The sequence below is a fragment of the Penicillium arizonense genome, assembly GCF_001773325.1.
Source record: "Penicillium arizonense strain CBS 141311 chromosome Unknown PENARI_contig011, whole genome shotgun sequence".
Taxonomy (NCBI): Eukaryota; Fungi; Ascomycota; class Eurotiomycetes; order Eurotiales; family Aspergillaceae; genus Penicillium; species Penicillium arizonense.
Window position 1 is genome coordinate 152,722 of NW_019173288.1, and position 19,697 is coordinate 172,418.

The following is a 19,697-nucleotide window of genomic DNA, read 5'->3' on the forward strand; positions in this document are numbered from 1 at the left end:
GATTGATAGCGTGTAGCAGACGACAGTTGCAACGAAAGCTGCAACTGATTCCATCAGGTCTGACCTTCCTACCGATAAGATCAGGCGCTGGCTTTGTCCCCCGGATCCGTCTACAAACGCTAATCACGCGAGGACGCTCCGCCATGTGGGGATAGGCGCGTGGCTCCTAGAAAACCCCGTCTTCCAGTCGTGGCACTTAGGGTCACGTCGACATTTATGGCTGTACGGGCTCGCGGGATATGGAAAGACGGTTCTTAGTACGACTGTGCTCGATCATCTCGCGAAGGGAAGCGACGGTCTTATCCTCAGCTTCTTCTTTGACTTTGGCGACACCACAAAGCAGACCTTAGATAGTATGCTACGGTCACTAGCTTTCTAGTTTTACTAAGGTGGGGTTGGCTCTGCAATTCATCTGAATGCTTTAAGCAATCGAATAGCAGCGACCAACCTACGATAAAGGCACTCTCGGTTATTGCTTTTAAGATATTCGGAGTCTAGAGGAAGGTCTTTATCTTTCTAGACGTATTAGATAAATCGAAAAATATGGATAATATTCTCTAGTATATTAAGGACGTAGTGTCTAGGCTAGAGTTAGTCTATATCTAGCTACCTTATACTAGTCGACCTAAATCCAAGTTTCTACGCGATATTCCCCCTTTAATAGAAAAGCAAAACTGCCTACCACTTAATAAGTAGGCTATTAACTCCGATATCCGATCATAGGTTACAGTATGACTTTCTTAACGTCGTGACTTTATAGAGAAGCCCTTATCCTAGGATCTTCTCGAGGAGATCCGGAAGAAGGTTAGATGGAAATTGATCTGCAATATTAGTAGCCGATTTACCGGCTGAAGTTGAAGCAAAAGATTGACTGTTTGCAGGCGTCGACGTGAATATCGGAGTTAGACATTGATTAGCACGGGCTGTTCTAGAAGCGGATCTGCCGATTGTAGTTGAGAACGAGGACTGACTGCCCATAGAGATCGGCGTGGTTGTCTAAGAGGAAACTGTATTACCGATGCTACATTTACTTGGCACCTTAATACCGTTTTCTAGCATATAACTAGACGTGTCTCCCTATCGGTTAACGAAAGATACGGTGCCGGTTTTGTTCACTATCACCTAGGCGACCTGCTCTCTATTTTCGATGCTGTATATATTAACTTTCACCGACTTATCGTCGGAACTAGCACTAATGAAACCTAAGGAGTGTTAATAATAGCCTAAGGGCCTTTGATTCAAATTAGGTACTTACTCGAGCAATCTTTGCCTTTTAGCTTCGTAAAGGTTGCTAAATAGCCTATGCAGCCGGGCCTCTATCACCTGTTCATTCCCAAGGGAGTGTGCTGGGCCTCTTCGAGGTGCATTCAAAACGGGCACTGGAAGCACCTAGGAGGCCAAGAATAAGTCATTACATACAGACAACTATCACGCAGCAAGCAGTGGAAAAAGGCTTCCAGCATGAAACGGTGGCTAGTCACGTTAATCTGGTCAGTTTTTAAAAACCGACCCTTGATATTAGGGGCAAATCAACTAACTGAGACTTTAGTTGTTCGGCATCAATCATAATAGGTATTGTACTTATGCTCATACAGTGGATTCGGCCTAGCCCGATTTTTCAATTTAATCAATTATGGGACCCGGAGAGCGTGAGCAGAACTTACCAAGATTTTAGCAGCTCAGGTTGGTCTCCGATGAGCGCCGTACTCACTGCAAACTCAGCCCAATTGTTGGTCACGGTTAGCTACTATTTTTACGATAGTGTGCTTACTAGTATGCTGGCGGTCGCAGAGTATAGCTCTTATGGAGCAGGTCGCAAGCCACTTCGAGTCACCCGGCTCGTCAAAGGCAGCCAGCAGCATTCAACCTACTGGCTCAGTGTGCCTTATCAGTACGGCATTCCTATAATGGTACTGTACATGGTACTCCATTGGCTTGTCTCAGAGAGCATATATTACGTTCAGATGACACCTTACAGCGTGGACGATCAACCGCTCTATGACATGGAGAGCAGTTCGCTAGCCAGACGCCTTTTCCTTTGCTTTTTGCCGTTGTGGTTAGGTTCCTCATTATCTCCTTTTTGGTTGCTCACTCCTTTCGGAGATTCAAGTCTACAATACCATTAGCCGGGTCTTGCAGTGCTGCAATCAGCGCCGTCTGCCACCCTCCCAAGAATGATACAGACACTGCAGCCTTGGGTCAATTGGTGTGGGGAGAGACTGATCCGCCACCAGATTGGGTCATCGACCAGAGCGGCGATGATGATCACGAAGGGCACTGCAGTTTCACCTCGCTGGATGCAGTACAGCCTTCTTCGACAAAATTATATGCCAAGCTTATTTCCAATTATCTTTTCTTGGTATCTGAATTTATATTTTTATTATTAGCAGATAAATTGTTACGATATTTCTTGATCCTGTGTGTTGGGAATGTCCTGTACAACATTAGGTTTCAGCACCCAACTGTACTACAGACTGAGCATCGAGATTACACGCTCCTGAGGGATAAAAGGGACCAGTCTTGTATCTACTGTAGTTCCTTAACATTCAGTCTCTGTGTTAATAGTAGATTGTGTATGGACAAGGCGGTATTATCAGTAGAGCTGTAGGTAGCGGGATTCTCGATATTGTCGCCGACTTCTGAAGGAATGACCTGGCCAGAGTATGTCGAGATCTCCGCTACCCGCAGCGTTATCAATGGTACTTTCTAGGTTTGCAACACCTATAAGGAAGCGGTACAATGAGTTCTCGGCTTTCTTACCCCTCATAATTTCTACGGTGTATTAGAACCTAAATGAACACTAAACTGGAGGCTTTTCGTACTCAGATCTTTCCTGTTTCCAGCTACCACCGCTAGCTGTTCCAAGGTAATCACTCAATAATGAGACAATCCTTCAATCCTTCGAACATCATCCTAGTAGGTAATGGAAATATTCCTTAACCAACTAGTTTCAATCTATGGTCCGTTCATAGTATCATTCAGATATCAAACAGCTCGCAGAATTACTAAATCCTTCTTTTTCACTCGCATGTATACTCGATAGCCGCAATCAAGGTGGCCATAACGTCAATTGAAACCGGTGTATCTCCGAAATACACGCACTTGGCGAGCGCAGCCTGCTAGGCCGATCTCAATATCGGTTCTGCCAAAGTACAAGTACACGCATACGCCAAGATTCAATCAATACAGTGGTTTATCATAAGTATTTGACCTTCGGTACTTCGAGCCTTGACTGCCGATCATACCGTCTACTTGATTAGGTTATAACCTCGCGCGTCTTAACAGGATAGTTCACACGCTATATACCAACGCATTCTAATACAACTTGACATTCTTGTGTTTGGATATGCCTTTGATACGCGGGAAGGGGGTAGTGGATGATGTTTCTAATTATGAAGGATACCCTACTAGCTATTAGATTGAAACTGAAGTTCTGAGGTTTCTGCTAGGCAGTATGACAAAGTGGGCCTTAGGTCAAAATACCGGAGGTCAAATACTTATGATACCACTGTAGATCTTCATTGTGTCAGGGGCTCCACTGTGCTCGGCCATCCTCCTGCATGTACATATGGCGCAAGACCCGGTGTTATGGCTAGCAAACCTTGGGGGCCGGGAAATAGTTCCAGACCTTTTGGCCGGTGCTTCCAAGCTCCACCATGTAGCCTAGAGACGATAGTCACGATAAGTAACAAGTAATGACACATTTAAACAGGTTTATATTGAATTGATTAGACAAATATACCTAACATCATTGCCAGTCTTTCAAGTTTCAATTCATGGTAAACGTGGAGGAAAGCACCTTAGACCACCTGGGCAGGATGCGAGAACAAATGCCACCCAACTATGTACGGATCTATCTCTATCTCTATCTATATTCTACTACCCTAGCTCTGATCCACAGTAGGGTAATCGATGTAGTGGAAAGCATTATCCTCGAATGGACCATAGAAGCGAGTTCGGTCATAAGGAGTCAAGGGCAACTTCTCCTTCAAGCGGCGGACAAAGTCCGGGTTGCTGATGTAGTACCGGCCATAGATCATACCATCATACTTGCCGGACTCGACCACTCCCCAGGAGTTCTCTTCATTCCACCCACCACCAGAGAAGAAGGGGGTGGAGCCGAAGATCCGACGGAAGCGATCGAGGGTAACGTCTGCGAGACCCCAGCTCTCGAGGAACTTGTCCTTAGTTTCAACATCGAAGATTTGCTCATAGCGCTGACTCAGTTAGCAGGGGAAATCAGGCAGAAGTAAAAAGACAGATAACATACCGGCTCAATAAAGCTAACATAAGACAGCGCCGGCAAGGACTTCTTCAAGCCCTCACAGAGGTACGACCAGGTCTCTAAACGCTGCTCCCCACGCGCCTGATTAAACAAACCAAACGGCGACAAGCGAATCGACAAATTCTCCTCGCCAACCGTCGCAGCAACAGCACTCATAAGCTCAAAGACAAACTGGCACCTCTTCTCGGGGGTACCACCATAGCGATCCTCTCGCTTATTGATGTTGGAGCTCAAAAACTGCTCAGGCAAGTAACCATTACCAGCATGGATTTCAACACCATCGAACCCAATTTCAATAGCGGTCTTGGCAGCAGCACAATAATCAGCGATAGTTGTCTGGATGTGTTCCACTGTCATTTCGACCGGTGGATGTTTCGCGTACAACACGGGCGAAGTGGAGCCCTCGGGCGGGTGCGAATAACACTCCGTTGGGGAATCCCACACACTTGCCGATGGACAGACAGCGGGCGATCCGGTCATCTGTGGGATTGTCGCTCGGCCTGCGTGCCACAGCTGGCAGAAAATAAATCCTCCCTTTGCATGCACGGCGTCGACGACGCGTTTCCAGCCGCGGGCCTGTTCGGGGATGAAGAGGCCCGGAACTCCGGGCATTCCATTGCTCTGAAGAAAAAAATTGTGTTAAAGTTTGAGATGGAGACGCGAACAGTGCGGAAATGAGAAATAGGTTGATTTTGACTGTTGTCTGTTTTGACTGTTTTGGCTTGTTTTGGGGCTGATTTAGGGTTGACAGCTATACACACTTACCTCCAGTGATGGTGGGATGCCCTCGGATATCATCAAGCCACCTTCAGTTGCTCGTTGGGAGTAATACTCCACCATGAGGTCCCCAGGAATCCAGATTCGATTGGGATTCTCTGGAGTGGAAGCTTTCAGTGGCTCGCCACGGTTGCGGGTCAACGGCGCGTGAACCACACGGTGTTGAAGGGTGATTTTGCCATTGGAGATAGTCAGGGGTCGGAATAGACCGGAGTCTTTGCCGCTGAGCTGATGGATGGTCATTTTATCGTCTATAATATTATGTACGGAGTACGGAGTACATGTAACAGGGAGAATTGAAACGACTATGGCGCACGGAGTGAACAATACATATGAAAGTGTCAAAGGTGTCAGCTCGGCTACGGGAACATAGGGTTCGACTATTCCCAAGTTGTGTAATGGTCAAACGACGGACTCGTGGCGATCTCGTGCACATATTTGGGTCGGCAAATAACAGACAACAGTCGCTCGGACCTCTGATGCATTGGTGGAGACTCGATTACCTCGGCTAGGAATCGCCCAGAACTACTCGATTGGAGCACACTCGGCGCAGACTTCTATTCCGTGGTGGAACTATTCCAATTCCCCGATCAATCACGTCTGCCCATGGCGTAACGCCACGGATCGATAGCCTTCCAGTCTCCACTGGGGATCGCCGTCGGCGCTTCGGTTGCCCTTTTCATCAGATATTTTTGTCAAGATCGTATTGAGTCGCATGCACTGGTTCCATTGTCCTTCTTTATCCCATCAGCTCCCCAGGGTGATGTGATCCTTTGTCTTTCAGCCCATCATGTCTGACCACCCAACGGATGTTCTCAACACAATCAATCTCGTCACGCAATGTCTCTGTATTCCGATCGTTACTCTCTTTGTCGCCTTGCGCTTTTACACCCGGATACGATTCAAGCAAACCCTGGGGGTTGAAGATTGTATGTTTCTTCCTGTTCACTATTCAGCTCCTTCTAACCTGTCTTCTAGATAGCTGTATCGTAGCTTGGGTACGTTCAATTAACCTCGGACTCCTCGACAGAGACTAACATCAACTAGCTATTGTTCATGGGATACTGCGCAATCAGTATCGTCAGTAAGTACCACCTATCTATCCCAATCTAACCAAACCACCTCTAACAATCCCCCAGTCGGCAAACATGGCGGCGGCTACCACTTCGACGAACTAGACGGCGCAACCCAAATCCAATTCAAAAAGTTCTGCTACATCGCAACAATCCTTTACTGCCCAATGGCTCTCTTCGTCAAAATCGCCCTTCTTTCAATCTTAACCCGCATCTTCGCTCCTTACCGCGGCAAAGTCTGGTTCATCTACATCTTCCTCGGCTGTCTCTGCTGCTACTACACCGTCGCTCTCATCATCAAGATCCGCATGTGTGCCCCGATCCCAATGTACTGGCTCGGTCCAGTGGAGGGCGGCTCCTGTCTCGACCAAGCCGCCGCTCTGATCGCCGACTCGGTTATCAGTGTTGTCAGTGATATCATCATCCTCATCCTGCCCCTGCCGCTCACGTGGTCCCTGCAAATGTCGCGGAACCGCAAGCTGCGCGTGATGGGTCTTCTCGGTGCTGGTGGTTTGGCTACAGGGTTCAGTCTGTACCGTCTAGTTCTCGTGTTGAAGGATGGTAACTCGACCGACATGAGTCTGATGTTTGTTCGAGTCATCCTGTCTGGGTATGTTATGTTCACCCCTGTCCCTTTGCATTCCATTCCCATCCCCGTTCCATTCATGAACCTAACAAACAACAGAAATGCCGAAGGAGGCGTCGGTCTAATCTGCGCCTGTCTCCCAATCCTCAACGTCCTCCTGGCCCACTACAAAAAGACAGTCTCGGACAAATACTACCAACACAGCTCGAACATGGCCCTAAGCGAACGCGAACGCAAGTCCGCCCCGTCCAAGGTTGCCTCCGAATGGGATAAGGCCACTGCATTCGGTGATCAGAGCCATCTGATTTCGTTCGCTGGTGCGCCCGAGGCGAGCGAGCCTTATAACCCTGAAGACGGGATTCGGAAAACGGTCGCTGTGTCTCAGACTGTTGAGGCTTCATGACCATGACGTGCATGTGTATTGTACATGAGTTTTTTTTGGCTCTCCCTAGCCTTTGCGCCTTTTTTTGGTGCCTTTCTTTTGGTTGTGTATACCCTTTTGTGTATCTATAATGAATTCTCTAGAATAATAGATTCGATATTATTTGATTATCTGATATTGGGCAGTTTGATTCGGTTCAATATATACATCATGTGTGAGTGTGACTCGATGTTTATTCCAAGATTGGGCTTCGGGGTTTATCTAGCTTGATGATCGGGTTTTATACTTTAAACGGCCGTGCAGAGAAGAATGGTGGAAGCTTCCATGGCTTTTTTGATCCTGCAGGAATAAGCTTAACGGTCCTCGTAAAATGATCGGCCAATGGCGGGATGTGATGGCTCTTTGACGTGGTAGGGGTATATGAGCCAACCAGAGCCAAGTCCATATGATGCTCTAAAAAAACAATGCCTTTCACTTAACTTAGTGTACATATTTTTCAGTTGCCACTTTGACAATATCTTCTCCATATCTTCCTTAATATCTTCCACTCAAGCCATTACTAAAACCTAACCAGAAATAACAACTACCCAAAATCACCCTCATCGAATTGAAGGATTCGGATCAAAAAGCCCGGAATTATACCAAAGCCCATCCAACCCCGCATCAAACCCCGTAGACCAAGAAGCATCGATAAAAGGCCATTGAAACATATCAGTTTCAAAATCATGATGGCCACCAAGCGAAGCACTATCCAAATTAGAGTCACCCTGCAGACCGGGCGACAAAGATGTCCTCCCATGAGCAGCATGTGAGCTATGAGTATCGCCCGACTCGGTAGTCGCCGCTCGAGTCCCGTGTGCATCTCTACTCGGTCGTGATCGGATGTCGCCGTATTCGTCCAGTGTTCCTGCCAGTGCGAAGCGGCGCGGACTGTGCATTCCTGAGTCCGTGTTTGTCTGGTTACTTTTTACGGTTTCGTAGAAGCGGTTTGCTTCTTGGACCGTTCGCCACTGTTTTTATTGTTAGTTTGGATGGATGGTTTATGGTGGATGGTGATGGTGGAAGGGAAGGGAAGACTTACCCAGCTGCGACCAACTGGCCAAAGTTTACTTAGTCTTTCGAGGTAGACGAGGTTTCTGCTCTTCTCTTCTTCCGCTCTTTCCGGGCCCCCAGGATATCGTTGTGGGGCGATTGTTCCGTACATGTTGATATGGGCGGCGACGAAGACACTGAAGCCTGAGTATGGTGATATAACCGGTGCGCCAGAGGCGTCGAGGGCTGAGAGGATTCCTCCAATCTGTTGGGCTGCTTCGAAGAGTTGTTTGATTGTATCTGGCTCGCCTTGGATGTCATCATTTGTGTCGTGGAATACGTCGGCATGTGGTTTGAGATTTGATAAGAAGCGATCGCGGTGAAGGAATAGTATGCTTCGGAAAGATCAGTATCGAAATCACGACTTCATCAGGGATGGTGTGCATACCTCATGCAATACACCAAATTGATATATGCGAACAGCTCTCCATACCCAAGAGCCACGTGAGATTGAACACTAGTATCGGGATATCGAACGGTATTATCCTGGAGAAACCTCCATTCATCCAGTTCTTCTTTTAATCTCTGCCACGTCAAAAGCAACGGTGATGTCGCGGAATCATCCGAAGACATAGAAGCCAGCGCGCGTCGATGTTCATTCGCAAATCTCAAAATTCGAACGAAGATGTCGAATCCTCGAGTTACAATTGTGAGACCGTGCTCAATTGTCAGATCCCTGGCCAATGCACACCCCTTGTTCATATCAGCGGGCATTAACCTGCTAGCGGGCATATGATTGAAAGTAAAGTCCCGGTCGCTGATTGGGAGGGGTACAGAGATTTGAGAGAATGAAAGTGCAAAATGTTGCCGTGCTCCGGAACTCAGTTCGCAGTCTTGCGCGAAACAGCACCAGTAGGTCCTGACCAGTTGTTCGTATTGTGTTTGAGATGCGTGGAATTCTTGCGGGTTGTGTTCCATGCTGTCATCTGCCATTTTGAGAAGTGATTGGATCATGTAGGTAGCCATTCCTGCTACTTGTCAGCGAACAGTCTATATTTGTATCCACGAAATTCAGACATACCACTGTACATCCACGCTTGATATGGTCGTCCAGACCCCCATTCATAGAATGAGATCATCACAAGCGACTGGGCAAGGTAGAGCGACGGAGCTTCAAGAACGCGCTGGGCCAGATGTTTGCGCGCATAGTCGGCATAGAAATCCTCTTCTTTAAGTTCATCACTGCTCATGAACCGGACGCACAATGAAAGAACCGAGGCAACGAAAACGGAATCGACCGAGTGGACGTTGGCGGATATGTCGGAAATTAAAGAAGGGTAGTGCAGAAAGTTGGTGATGGGGAACTTCTTTCTGTAGGTTTCTACTGCGCTGATTACGATCGCTGGCGACAATGCGGTGATGGGGTCATCCGCATCTGGAGCCGCCGTGGCACTGGCATTCTGAGCGGTCACTCGATCTGTATTCCTGAGGACTGGCGATAAGGCCGATGAGGCCTTTCGTTTTCTTGGACTTCTTGATGAGAGGGTGCTCTTTCTTGAGCTCTTTCTTGCGACGCGTGGATCTGATAGGCTGCATTCTTGGTTTTTGGTCTTTTGGCAGCGTTGACAGGGTGGTTGTCCCTCATGGATGCATTTGACTTTTGCTTGGCTAGGCGGTTGTTCAGTTCAGGTCATGTAGTAAGACTTCCTGGTACTACTCACCGACAAGCATCACATGATATTGATAGCCGCATCGAGTCTATACTCGAGTGGGTGGAGCAGGGGTAGATGAAGAAGTGACGGCCATGTATCGGGTATATCAGGAAGCCAAGCGCGTCGGATTAACGTAGGAGCGCAATTGGACCATTATGTTTACTTTCATTTATTTTTGGCGAACAAAGGAGCAGACAGATGCGCAAGGAAGCGAGAGTTGAGCTTCGGGAGGTATCGCAGCATCCGAATGTGGCTAAGGGCGATCAGGTGATCGGCCTAAGCTGTGAACTTTGAACATCGACATGATCTTGACTTTGTGTTATATTATATATTAATGCGTCTATTTTAATGGTCATTCCATCAATAGCAGGAAAGTGGCAATTCACTTGGCTGCCGCAGTCCACTGCTGCACCCACGCATTGAACTTATCTATCTGCAGCTCATCCGTCGCCCAAGAGGTCACGAAACGAACCACCGCATTTCCATCATCAAGCTGCTCCCAAGTATAGAAACGGAATCTGTCCTGCAGTCTCCGAACTAATTCCTGGGGAAGGATAACAAACACCTGATTTGTCTCCGTATCCGCAGCAAGCCTATATCCAAGCTTCTCAAGATTGATGGAAATCTTCTGAGCCATCTCGTTGGCATGCGTAGCCAATGTGAAGAATAAATCTGACTTGAACAGCTCCATGAACTGAACTCCCAAAATGCGTCCCTTAGCCAACAAGGCACCATGCTGCTTGAGGTGGAAGACGAAGCCCTCGGCCAGGTGCTGCTTGACGACGATTGCCTCCCCCATCAGCGCACCAGCTTTGGTTCCACCAATCCAGAAAATGTCTGTCATCTCGAAGATATCGCGGAGCGTGAGATCATTCTTAACAGAGCAAAGCGCAGTTCCGATTCGAGCTCCGTCCATGAGAAGCAGGAGATTTGACTGCTTGCAAATAGCCGACAAATTGCTAAGCTCGCGTTTCGTGTAAACGGTTCCAGTCTCCGAGGCATTAGAGATATAAAGAAGGCGAGGCTTGGCCATATGAGGGAAGAATTGATTTTGCTGAATGGCTTTCTGGAGATTCGTGGGTGTCATCTTGCCATCGACGGCAGGAACAAGGATAAGCTTGTGTCCGGTTGCCTCAATTGCACCGGCTTCTTTGCAGGCAATATGTCCCGACTCGAGAGTAATAACAGCCTCGTATGGTCTTAAGCAGCTGGCGATTGAAATGAGGTTTGCGGATGTGCCACTGGGAACAAAAAAGATATCGGCTTCGTCCTCGGCACAGCCGATCTTGTTTCGGATCAATTGTCTCGCATTGTCACTGTATTCATCTGTTCCGTAGGTGGCTTGTTGTGTGGAATTCGTTCGTAGGAGAGCTTCTAGGATTTGGGGGTGAGCTCCTTCGCTGTAGTCGTCCATCAGGCTGTATGGAAGACATGCCTCCTCTTGGCATAAGCTGGTTGAGGGCATGGTGGGTATTAATTGGATGGTCAAGATGAATGAAAACAACAATTGATAATTGGAATAGAGCTTTCAAGAGAGGAAACAAAGAAACCGCCACTGAGTCACGGTGACTAAATATAAAGAATCTTCGGGAATAATTTTCTCGGGAATATTGCCACATTTATTCCCGAAACCCGGGAATCCCTTGCTGAATTCTTATCAAGTAACAGCTGTGGGCCAGAATCGAGGGGTACACACCTCTTTTGGGGTAAAACGCCGTCGAGTCTTGTCGTGCGGGGTGTTTTACACGTCTGTAAAAAGATTCGGAGATATTCCAGATCTGATTGTGGGCCAGTTTAGCACGCCGGAGGTTCTGGAACTGCAAAAATAAGACACCGGGCAATTGAATTCCACTTGACAAGCTAGTCATGGCTATTTTGTGTCTCTCGTGTTTCCTTATTCGCCTTCTGTCACCATTGATCTAGGACAGCCCGGGTTGCCATAGTTGCTTGAAGCATACAAGCTTGTGGAGTTCGCGAATTTAGCATCAGCCAACCCTTGCTAGTGCGGGGAGCCTCATAGGTTGATCTTTCCCGAGATTTTATCCCACACAACACAAACATCAAATATGCTCGAGGTAGATCTAATATGATCCAAATATATTGGAATTACCAAGATACCTGAAATAGGTCATCAATGAAGCCAGTTCCCAGTACTATATACACATTGGGCTGCGTTCCACATTCCCCAGAATGATATAATATACAAAACTCCCGCAAATAATGCAAACATGTCATCTTTTTGACACATTAATCCTCATGATGTGTAGATCGCAGGTGCGCCTGCTCCTCAGGGAATCCATCCTCCATCTTAAGACGCTGATACAGCCGGACCCGCCAGCCACGAATGACCAGATAGCTTGCCACAACACCACAGAACAGGCAAAGAAGCAAAATAAAAGCGAATAGACCGCCAATGTTGCGAATAGCCTCGTAAGAGTGGTTGAGGACTTGGATGGTCTTTTGTGTTTGGGTGTCCATTGCATCGGATGAGGTACGGCCCGCCTCGTCTATGACATTGTCTCCGCCGGTCTTGTCGCTCGCTTGGTAGATAATCGAGGGATCGTTAGGGCGGGGATGGCTTGACTTTCCTTTGTATCCAACAGACTTCCAGTTGGGGTACTTGGTGCGATGCACCTCGGACTTGCCAAGGACGGTGCCGTTGACATCCACGGCCTCGGCTGATACCCAATCGAGGTAACCAGCGCTAACAAACATGGTTTCGAAGTCGAACTTAGGAGTCGATCCAACGAGCACGGGGAAGTGGAATTCAGAGGCTTGGGCGTAGAAGTTCCATGTCGCGACCTCGGTGGCTCCGTTCCAGCTGACCCAGAACGAGGTAACCATGTTGGTCTCATCGGTGCCAGACACCGAGGCCACCACATCGGGCGGGGTGTTGGGGCGGCCAGTAAATTCAAATTTGTATCCCCGGTAGCTCGAGTAGCGGGGAGATGTGAAGTTCGCTGTGAACAAGAGTTCTCCGTCGGCACCATGCTCAGAGATATAGCCTCCTTTGCTCCAGCACGTGAACACATTGTCGTTCGGGAGCTGCTGGGTGTTTCCACGGAGTCTCGAGAGTTCGCTGTCAGGGCGGTTGTAGCGTCGAATAACACGCGCGGTCATTGGGTTTGCGCCAGTGTCCAATTCCACAAACATAGACGACGACATATTCTCCTCGTTAAATTCCTCATCAGATGCGTTGTTCAAGAAAGAAATGATATGGTGTGTCCCATTCGATTCCACGAATTTCGCGTCGTGCTGCTTGGAGAAGGTAAAGTCTTGCTGGAAATTAGTATAAGCTCCGCCCAGTCGCCACATAATGTCTCCATTAATGCCCGAGATCATATAAATAGTATTGGTGAATCGCGCCGAGATCAAATAGTCGCCGGCCTCATTCTTGTCAACAGAGTTGATGTGCACATAATCCCAACCTGGGTGTCCTTCCGCTGCCGAGTCCGGGCCGTAATGGACACTCTCGTAAAGAGGAATCCGATTGAATGAATCCCACCACTGAATCACCTCGGCTGTGTTCATGTCGATCTCCGCAAATCCACCAGACTCGAGCCAGGTAGGCTCACCAGGGCGGCCAAAGTCCTCGAGGGTAATTTCATGGGAGAGGTAAATGGAGACCAGCGCGGACTTGCCATCGGGGCGAATGTTAAACTCGTGAATGTCGAAAATACCCAGGTCGCGTCGCAGAGGCAGTTTTCGGTCCTGTTCATAATCGTTCCTCAAGACAATTCCGAAGCCAGAATCCTCTCCTCCATCCCACGAGTGTTGCAACACCATGGAGAGGTGCGGGTCGGAGCCAAGACTGTTGGTAACCTTGAAATCGAAGACATTGCGGTTGTCAAACTGTTGCGAGCCGGTCCAGACGAGGCGCTATAATGCGAGAATGCAGTTAGTTTGTGGGTTTGCCTCGCGGAATAGTGGAAACGCACCCCTTCGTCATCGTAGATGTGCGGACCGATCTGGTATTGTTCGTAAAGACTGCTCGGTGGGTCGGGGTCGATGTGTAGGTATGGCGAGACAAACCAGTACCCGGGACTGACCCGCTCGCGATTGTGGTATTCGATGTTGAATTTCAGTGCTCTTACATCGGGGAGCTGCAGTTTTAACACGGTGTCAGCGTAGGGTTTAAATGGTGGGATTCGTGACCGCGGACCGTAACGAAGGAGAAGAGGTCATCACTGGAGTACTGTGCCAGCACAGTCTGGCATAGCCATACCAGTAAGACGCTGAAAAGCAGCATGGTTCTAATGAGTGACAAGGTACAACATCAGGGAAGAAGGGAGACAGGAGGTGAAGCGCGCCCAGACGGGCAAGAGGTCTGCGGATCTGAGCATTCAGGGCCCTGCCACCCGAGGGGCCAATAACGGCCACCGTACAGTCAAGCGCCAGTTATAATTGGGCCCAAGTGACGCAGGGAAGGGGTTGAAACGGAGGCCTTTCCCAGGCTCCATGTTAAATTCCGGTGGACCCTTCTGCTAGAGGCTTCGTCAGCGGGAGACGATCGCTGTGGGATTTTTTATTTCAAAAGGTTCTGGTGTTTCGTACACCCTTCCAATAGCCTTACCTAGTATACTGTACGTCTTAAGTCTCCGCAATATTGTAGATTAGTCCACTTAAAACGTCTCTTTCTACAGTGTGATTTGGCATAAACAAACACAGAGTATTCTTGCAAGCAATTGCATCACGTGACTACGGTCACAGTTCGAAGTGTCCAGGTTGATATAAAGTGCAGTCTATCTATGAACTCTCGAGACTCGTGTAAAACGAACTATTATTACAACCCCAGAACCATAACAGCGTTTAACCCTCAGGCCTACAGCTCACAACCTAGAGAATACAGCAGACAACCCAAACAGATCCCAATTACCTAACTCTAATGCTTTAATCCGTGATGATATATTGAAACAAATACCCAACTCTCAAAATGCAACACCAAGTCCTAATCCCACAAGGGCCAACCAACTCCCAACAGGCCTCGCAACCGCTGCACCCTTCGACGGCGCCGCCTTCTCACCTAAAGACTTAGTCGGCTCACTCGTACTCTTAGCCGAAGCAGTCGTAGTAGCATCTGTAGGCGTAGCTTCAATGGCATTAGGACTGGGAGTCGTATATACATCATTAACGGTGGATCGGCCCTTGTCGTATGCGTTGGCGGTGCGGCAGTCGTGTTCGCTAAGGAGTTCGGCGGAGACGCGGTCTTCGCCGACGCAATCTGCGTAGCAGCTTTTTTTGATATGTCAGCTTCTATCTGGGTATGAGGTGGAATGGAAGTATGCTGTTGGTGGTTGGTGTACTTACCTGAAAATGTTGGCTGCGCCTGAACACTTGCAGTCCCAGTCACTTGAGGCGCATTTGTCGAGGCCTTTTTGCATTATTGCGACGCAATTTTGGACGAGTCTTTTGCGTGTTAGAGTCGCTTGCATTTTGGAAAATTGGATTATTGGGTGCTTACGGCACAGAAGAGCATTGCTCGTCACCGCTTGGGGCTGTGATTGTTGCGCTTTGAGCGGCGACAAGGGCAGTTGATGCCAGCACCAAAGACAGACTGGTGTTGAAGAAGCGCATTCTCAGGACGAATGTAGTCGACTAACAAATAAAGTTTGACAAATTGTGGAGGAATTGAGTCTCAACAGGTAGAATAGATCAAATGTAGAAGGATTAGAGCCAACAGAGGAATTGTCTTGATAATATATGACAGCTGAGCACCAAACCTGCGCTCAACCGTTACATTGCCTTTCAGAAAGGATGGATCCTTGGAAATCCTTTCCAAGGTTCTAACTTATCTGTGTCTATTCCCGGTACATGTACATGTAGCACTTTGACAGGTGGGTCTTGGACAGATCCCACATGGAGAAGTAGACCGGGGTCCACCAGAACGGGGGACATCTAGAGTTCAGGTACGATCTATGATCTAGATGATCATCTACGTACATTTCAGCAGGTTCGTATAATGGCTCCATTTATTTAAAAGGAAAGTAGATCAGTTCAGATCTACAAAAAGAACCCATACTTGTACTAGGATGAACATATCCCCTAGATAGGAGCTCCTCCAAAAAGCAAGAACTAACCAAGACCACCAAATGCAACCAATAAAACCATTTTCCGATCGAAAGTTACCTACAAGTGGCAACGGGAGTAGATAGCAAAGGGCAGCTTCGACATCATGACTCTTGCAAGGTCGCATTCCAGCCAGTATAGTTACATTCCTCGGTCAACAGAGCTGCTTCCGTCAGCCAATAGCAAAAGACTCAGAACCGTTTTGGGAATATTATGGGTCTCTCCTACGCTGTTTGTCTTGATTTTTTTTTCTTTTGTTTTAGATCCAGCGACGGTTTTGAGTTTGGTACCTGCATGGGTGCTGAGGTTAGTTCCGCCGTCCCTGGATTTGAATAGATTGCACCACGGTTTTCACTAGGAACTTGATGAATTAGGTTGAGATAATGCTATTTCTTTTCTATGTTCCCCTGTCAATAGTATTGTAGTTTGCGGCGGGAGCAAGCTCTGTGGCGTGGTTTGGTGGCTTGAAGTCCTGGTTGGTCGTACAATCTCCGTTTTTTGTCTTACCTTGAATTTATCTATAAAATTTATTTCGGGTTTTTGTATTCCTCATGTTCATATAAGGCCAATGATATCACTACAATAGATTTTTGTGCCACTTTGCTCACATTTGGAAGTGTTCTACTCGGTATATATAGGGCCGTTGCGCGCCCGCAATATGGATCATCAAGCTTCGCCTTCCAGCAATTCATCACCAACAAAGTGTAAAGCACTGAAAATATGATAGAGCAACAGTCATGGTATTCGTGTCTTTATATACAGCGGGTCTAACAACCCCAACCCTATTATCGTACAAAATACAGCCGAGAGAAAGCCAATCCATCACAGATCTAAGAGATCCACAGCCAGCAGTGAACCATGCCAAAAAAACAACCTCAAACCGCCAATCACCAAATCAAATACTTCCTCACTCCTCCTCATCCTCATAATTCCACAACTTCTTCCGCTCAGTAACCCACCAAAGCCCAACCTTCTCCGCCTTCAACACCCAATCCACAGCCTCAGGCCCAAACTTCGAATAAACATCCGCAGCAAGACCCCCCATAGACCAAGCCGTAGCAGGGTCAAGTTCAAACGGATCCCTCTCCAGATCCGTAAACCGATACTCGAAATCATTATTCAGCGGCAGATTCAACCGCCACGGCACAGCCGCCGATCCAACGCTGAGCATCGTCCCGCCGGCATTGATGACGCCCATGTTCCATGCTTCGCGGCCGTTGTGCGAGGCGCGGTACGGTCGGATTAGGGATTGGCCTTCGTATTCGTTCATCAGATCCTGGGCGATGATTGAGTCGGCTTCGTTCAGGGAGGATGTTGTTACTAATAGGTCGAGGATTGTGGGCAGGATGGAGATTGCGCTTCCGTTTACGTCTAGGTGTAGGCGTGGTAGGAGTGGGTGGTGGAACAGGAGTGGTACGCGGAAGTTGCTTATGTGTGGGTTTTGGTAGGTTCCTGTTACTGGGCAGTCTTCTCGGAAGGCTTGGCCGCTGGAGTTGAAGTTAGAGTTTGGCCTTTGTATTTGTTGGGAGGGGTTTGGGTTGGGTTGTTGGACTTACTGGTCTCCCACGAAGACTGTTAGGGTTTCGTCGGCGATGCCCGCTTCCTGAAGCATCTCCATTAGTTCTCCTAGCCAGGAGTCGACGAAGCTGTTTGCGTTGAGGAAGTCGTCCATTGCTTCGTGCTGTGATCGGTGTTTGTGTCCGAAGTACTTTTGGCGGTGGTAGTCTTCGGGTGTACCCCAGGGATGGTGGGTGGTACTCGTGAAATGGGAGAGGAAGAGCCTCTTATTCTGAGACAGAGTTTCGTTGATCATGTCTTTGATATAAGGGCCGACCTCGGTCTCGGCGTAGCTGAATGGCGTTAGCATAGACAAGCGAGCGGGACCACGGGTGTAACAACATACCCGAAATAATTGATCTTCTCCATACCATCGTGGTAGTACTTCGCATTGGTAATGTCAATATCCTCAGAGTACAAAGACTGATTGAAACCAAGCAATTCCATAAGCTCAGTTTGGTCCTGGAACCCTCCAGTAACAGACTGCGCGTAGAGAGTTTGCCATTCCCGCTCGCGGGGATCATTGGTGGAATTCTCAGAGCGAGATGAGGCGCTCTTGCGCTGGTTGAATAGATCCATGATGTGCATCAAACACGGCTGGTATGGAATGATATCATTCTCATGCATGAAGTCCACTGGCAGTGGACCAAGACCGCAGTAGTTGACAAGACGCGATTTGGCGCTGAGGCTGCTCCCAGACAATATCCCGTCGAAACTGATACCTCCAAATTCGGAGTTTATATGTCCAGATTGACCAAAGCCGGATTCTTCTCCAGTGAGCATTTCTGCGAATGGAGTGATCGTAGAGAGCTTATCATGCAAGTCCTCTACATCTTCGTCTGAGTAGATGTCGTATGTCTCACGGATCTGATTGTAAAGACGAGAGTCGGTCTTGAGAGGGAAGAGGTCCTTCCGGCCACTTTCCAAAAACACGAAGACGATGTGGTTGATCGGGATAGCGTGATCTTTCAATGCCTCCTGCAGAGGCCCAAGTGGATCTAAATCAAGGTTGGTGATGCGCGTGGGGTCCTGACTAGGGTTATAAAAGTATTGTCGTGGCCCAGTTGTCTTATTCCGGTGACCAAGATCGCCCTTGTCGTCGCTTCCGGATAGTTCAGTTCGAGATGTATTCGTAATCCCGGTCATGTTAGCTTCGGGATTCACAATCCACCTCTCGAACGCAAGAGGCAAAGGACCCTGCGCCCAAGCAGGCTTATCATTACCATAGCCACGGTTACCCGCGTCGTCCATTGTCGGCGCCCATCCTTTATAATGACCTTTGGCAGGTTCATAGAATTCCGCAGCCAGCAATTCAGGCAAAGGAAACGAGTCGACAGTAATCCGACGGGCGCGAGAGTGTTCACCGAGCAGGACGAACGGAAGAGCTCCGGTCATATGATTATAGGGTATGGTCGGTCGAATGAGCCACAGTCCGAGAGTCATACCGCTCCCAACAAGCGTCCAAAAGCGCGATCTATTGTAGTATAGACTCCTCAAATCTGAAGGGCCAGACTGCTGCGCATGTGGTGTCTTCGTATCTCCTTTGATATTCAATAAGGCGCATAACCAACGGCTCATCAGATTCCAGATTCCCTGAGCCGAAAGCCACGACGCAACCCCGATGGTAGTCGCGGCGGCGAGCATGGTCGCCATCCCGCTCAAGATCAACTTCATTCCCTGGCGACTGGCACCCACGGAGCGGGCAGCATCCCATCGAATCTCGCTTCCGGTTGAAGAATAGAAACTGATTTGCGATGCCGTTGCTACTAGATCAATCAATCTGGAGGTGGATTAATGTTAATGGAACTGCGCATGGTACTTGGACTGAAAGAGGAAACGGTAAACGAACGCGAGAAGGGCCGAAATAACAACTGCAGCCACCGACCACCGACCGGAGGTTGTGTATGATAGAAGCCATACTATCCCAAAAAGAAGGACTTCTTCGATAAAGAATGTTGGGAAATATAAAGCGAGCAGATATAGCGGTAGAGAGCGGTGTTGGTATATGTGCAATAATTTGGAACAGAGACCCGACAGTACCAACACAGCCAATATTAAGCGCTGGGGATGGTGGAAACGAGTGGAAATCATACTGGTCTGCCTGTGACCAACATGGGGGACTGTTCGCAACCCGCTAGGAAAGAAAATGGGAGGAGAGAAAAGGAGAAAAAGTCAGAGCGTGAAACTGAGAATTTGACTGCTCGCGTGCTCCACAAGCGATCGGAGT

At 48.3% G+C, this 19,697-nt stretch overlaps 6 protein-coding genes across 6 annotated transcripts; 1 reads left to right on the plus strand and 5 right to left on the minus strand.

Annotated features, from left to right (window-relative positions):
• Positions 1 to 3,884: 3,884 nt before the first annotated feature.
• PENARI_c011G06773 (alkene reductase) lies at positions 3,885 to 5,305 on the minus strand (the record flags this gene model as incomplete). Its single annotated transcript, XM_022632640.1, has 3 exons — positions 3,885 to 4,217; positions 4,271 to 4,906; positions 5,051 to 5,305. The coding sequence occupies 3 exons, from the start codon at positions 5,303 to 5,305 to the stop codon at positions 3,885 to 3,887; spliced, it is 1,224 nt and encodes a 407-aa protein (XP_022487486.1).
• A 547-nt stretch (positions 5,306 to 5,852) lies between these two features.
• PENARI_c011G11201 (uncharacterized protein) lies at positions 5,853 to 7,124 on the plus strand (the record flags this gene model as incomplete). The annotated part of the gene is made up of 4 exons (XM_022632742.1): positions 5,853 to 5,991; positions 6,041 to 6,060; positions 6,110 to 6,146; positions 6,202 to 7,124. The coding sequence occupies 4 exons, from the start codon at positions 5,853 to 5,855 to the stop codon at positions 7,122 to 7,124; spliced, it is 1,119 nt and encodes a 372-aa protein (XP_022487459.1).
• Positions 7,125 to 7,702: 578 nt separating this feature from the next.
• PENARI_c011G01373 (transcription factor domain-containing protein) lies at positions 7,703 to 9,731 on the minus strand (the record flags this gene model as incomplete). The annotated part of the gene is made up of 5 exons (XM_022632502.1): positions 7,703 to 8,113; positions 8,185 to 8,530; positions 8,584 to 9,163; positions 9,217 to 9,570; positions 9,629 to 9,731. 5 exons carry the CDS (start codon positions 9,729 to 9,731, stop codon positions 7,703 to 7,705), a joined length of 1,794 nt encoding a protein of 597 aa, XP_022487553.1.
• A 498-nt stretch (positions 9,732 to 10,229) lies between these two features.
• Positions 10,230 to 11,312, minus strand: PENARI_c011G05873 (threonine aldolase family protein; the record flags this gene model as incomplete). The annotated part of the gene is made up of 1 exon (XM_022632611.1): positions 10,230 to 11,312. The coding sequence occupies one exon, from the start codon at positions 11,310 to 11,312 to the stop codon at positions 10,230 to 10,232; it is 1,083 nt and encodes a 360-aa protein (XP_022487641.1).
• A 782-nt stretch (positions 11,313 to 12,094) lies between these two features.
• PENARI_c011G06543 (uncharacterized protein) lies at positions 12,095 to 15,421 on the minus strand (the record flags this gene model as incomplete). Its single annotated transcript, XM_022632632.1, has 8 exons — positions 12,095 to 13,726; positions 13,786 to 13,950; positions 14,010 to 14,057; positions 14,120 to 14,182; positions 14,233 to 14,331; positions 14,839 to 15,079; positions 15,155 to 15,253; positions 15,309 to 15,421. 8 exons carry the CDS (start codon positions 15,419 to 15,421, stop codon positions 12,095 to 12,097), a joined length of 2,460 nt encoding a protein of 819 aa, XP_022487491.1.
• Positions 15,422 to 16,820: 1,399 nt separating this feature from the next.
• On the minus strand, positions 16,821 to 19,114 carry PENARI_c011G04505 (uncharacterized protein; the record flags this gene model as incomplete). The annotated part of the gene is made up of 3 exons (XM_022632573.1): positions 16,821 to 17,400; positions 17,470 to 17,763; positions 17,817 to 19,114. 3 exons carry the CDS (start codon positions 19,112 to 19,114, stop codon positions 16,821 to 16,823), a joined length of 2,172 nt encoding a protein of 723 aa, XP_022487528.1.
• Positions 19,115 to 19,697: the final 583 nt, after the last annotated feature.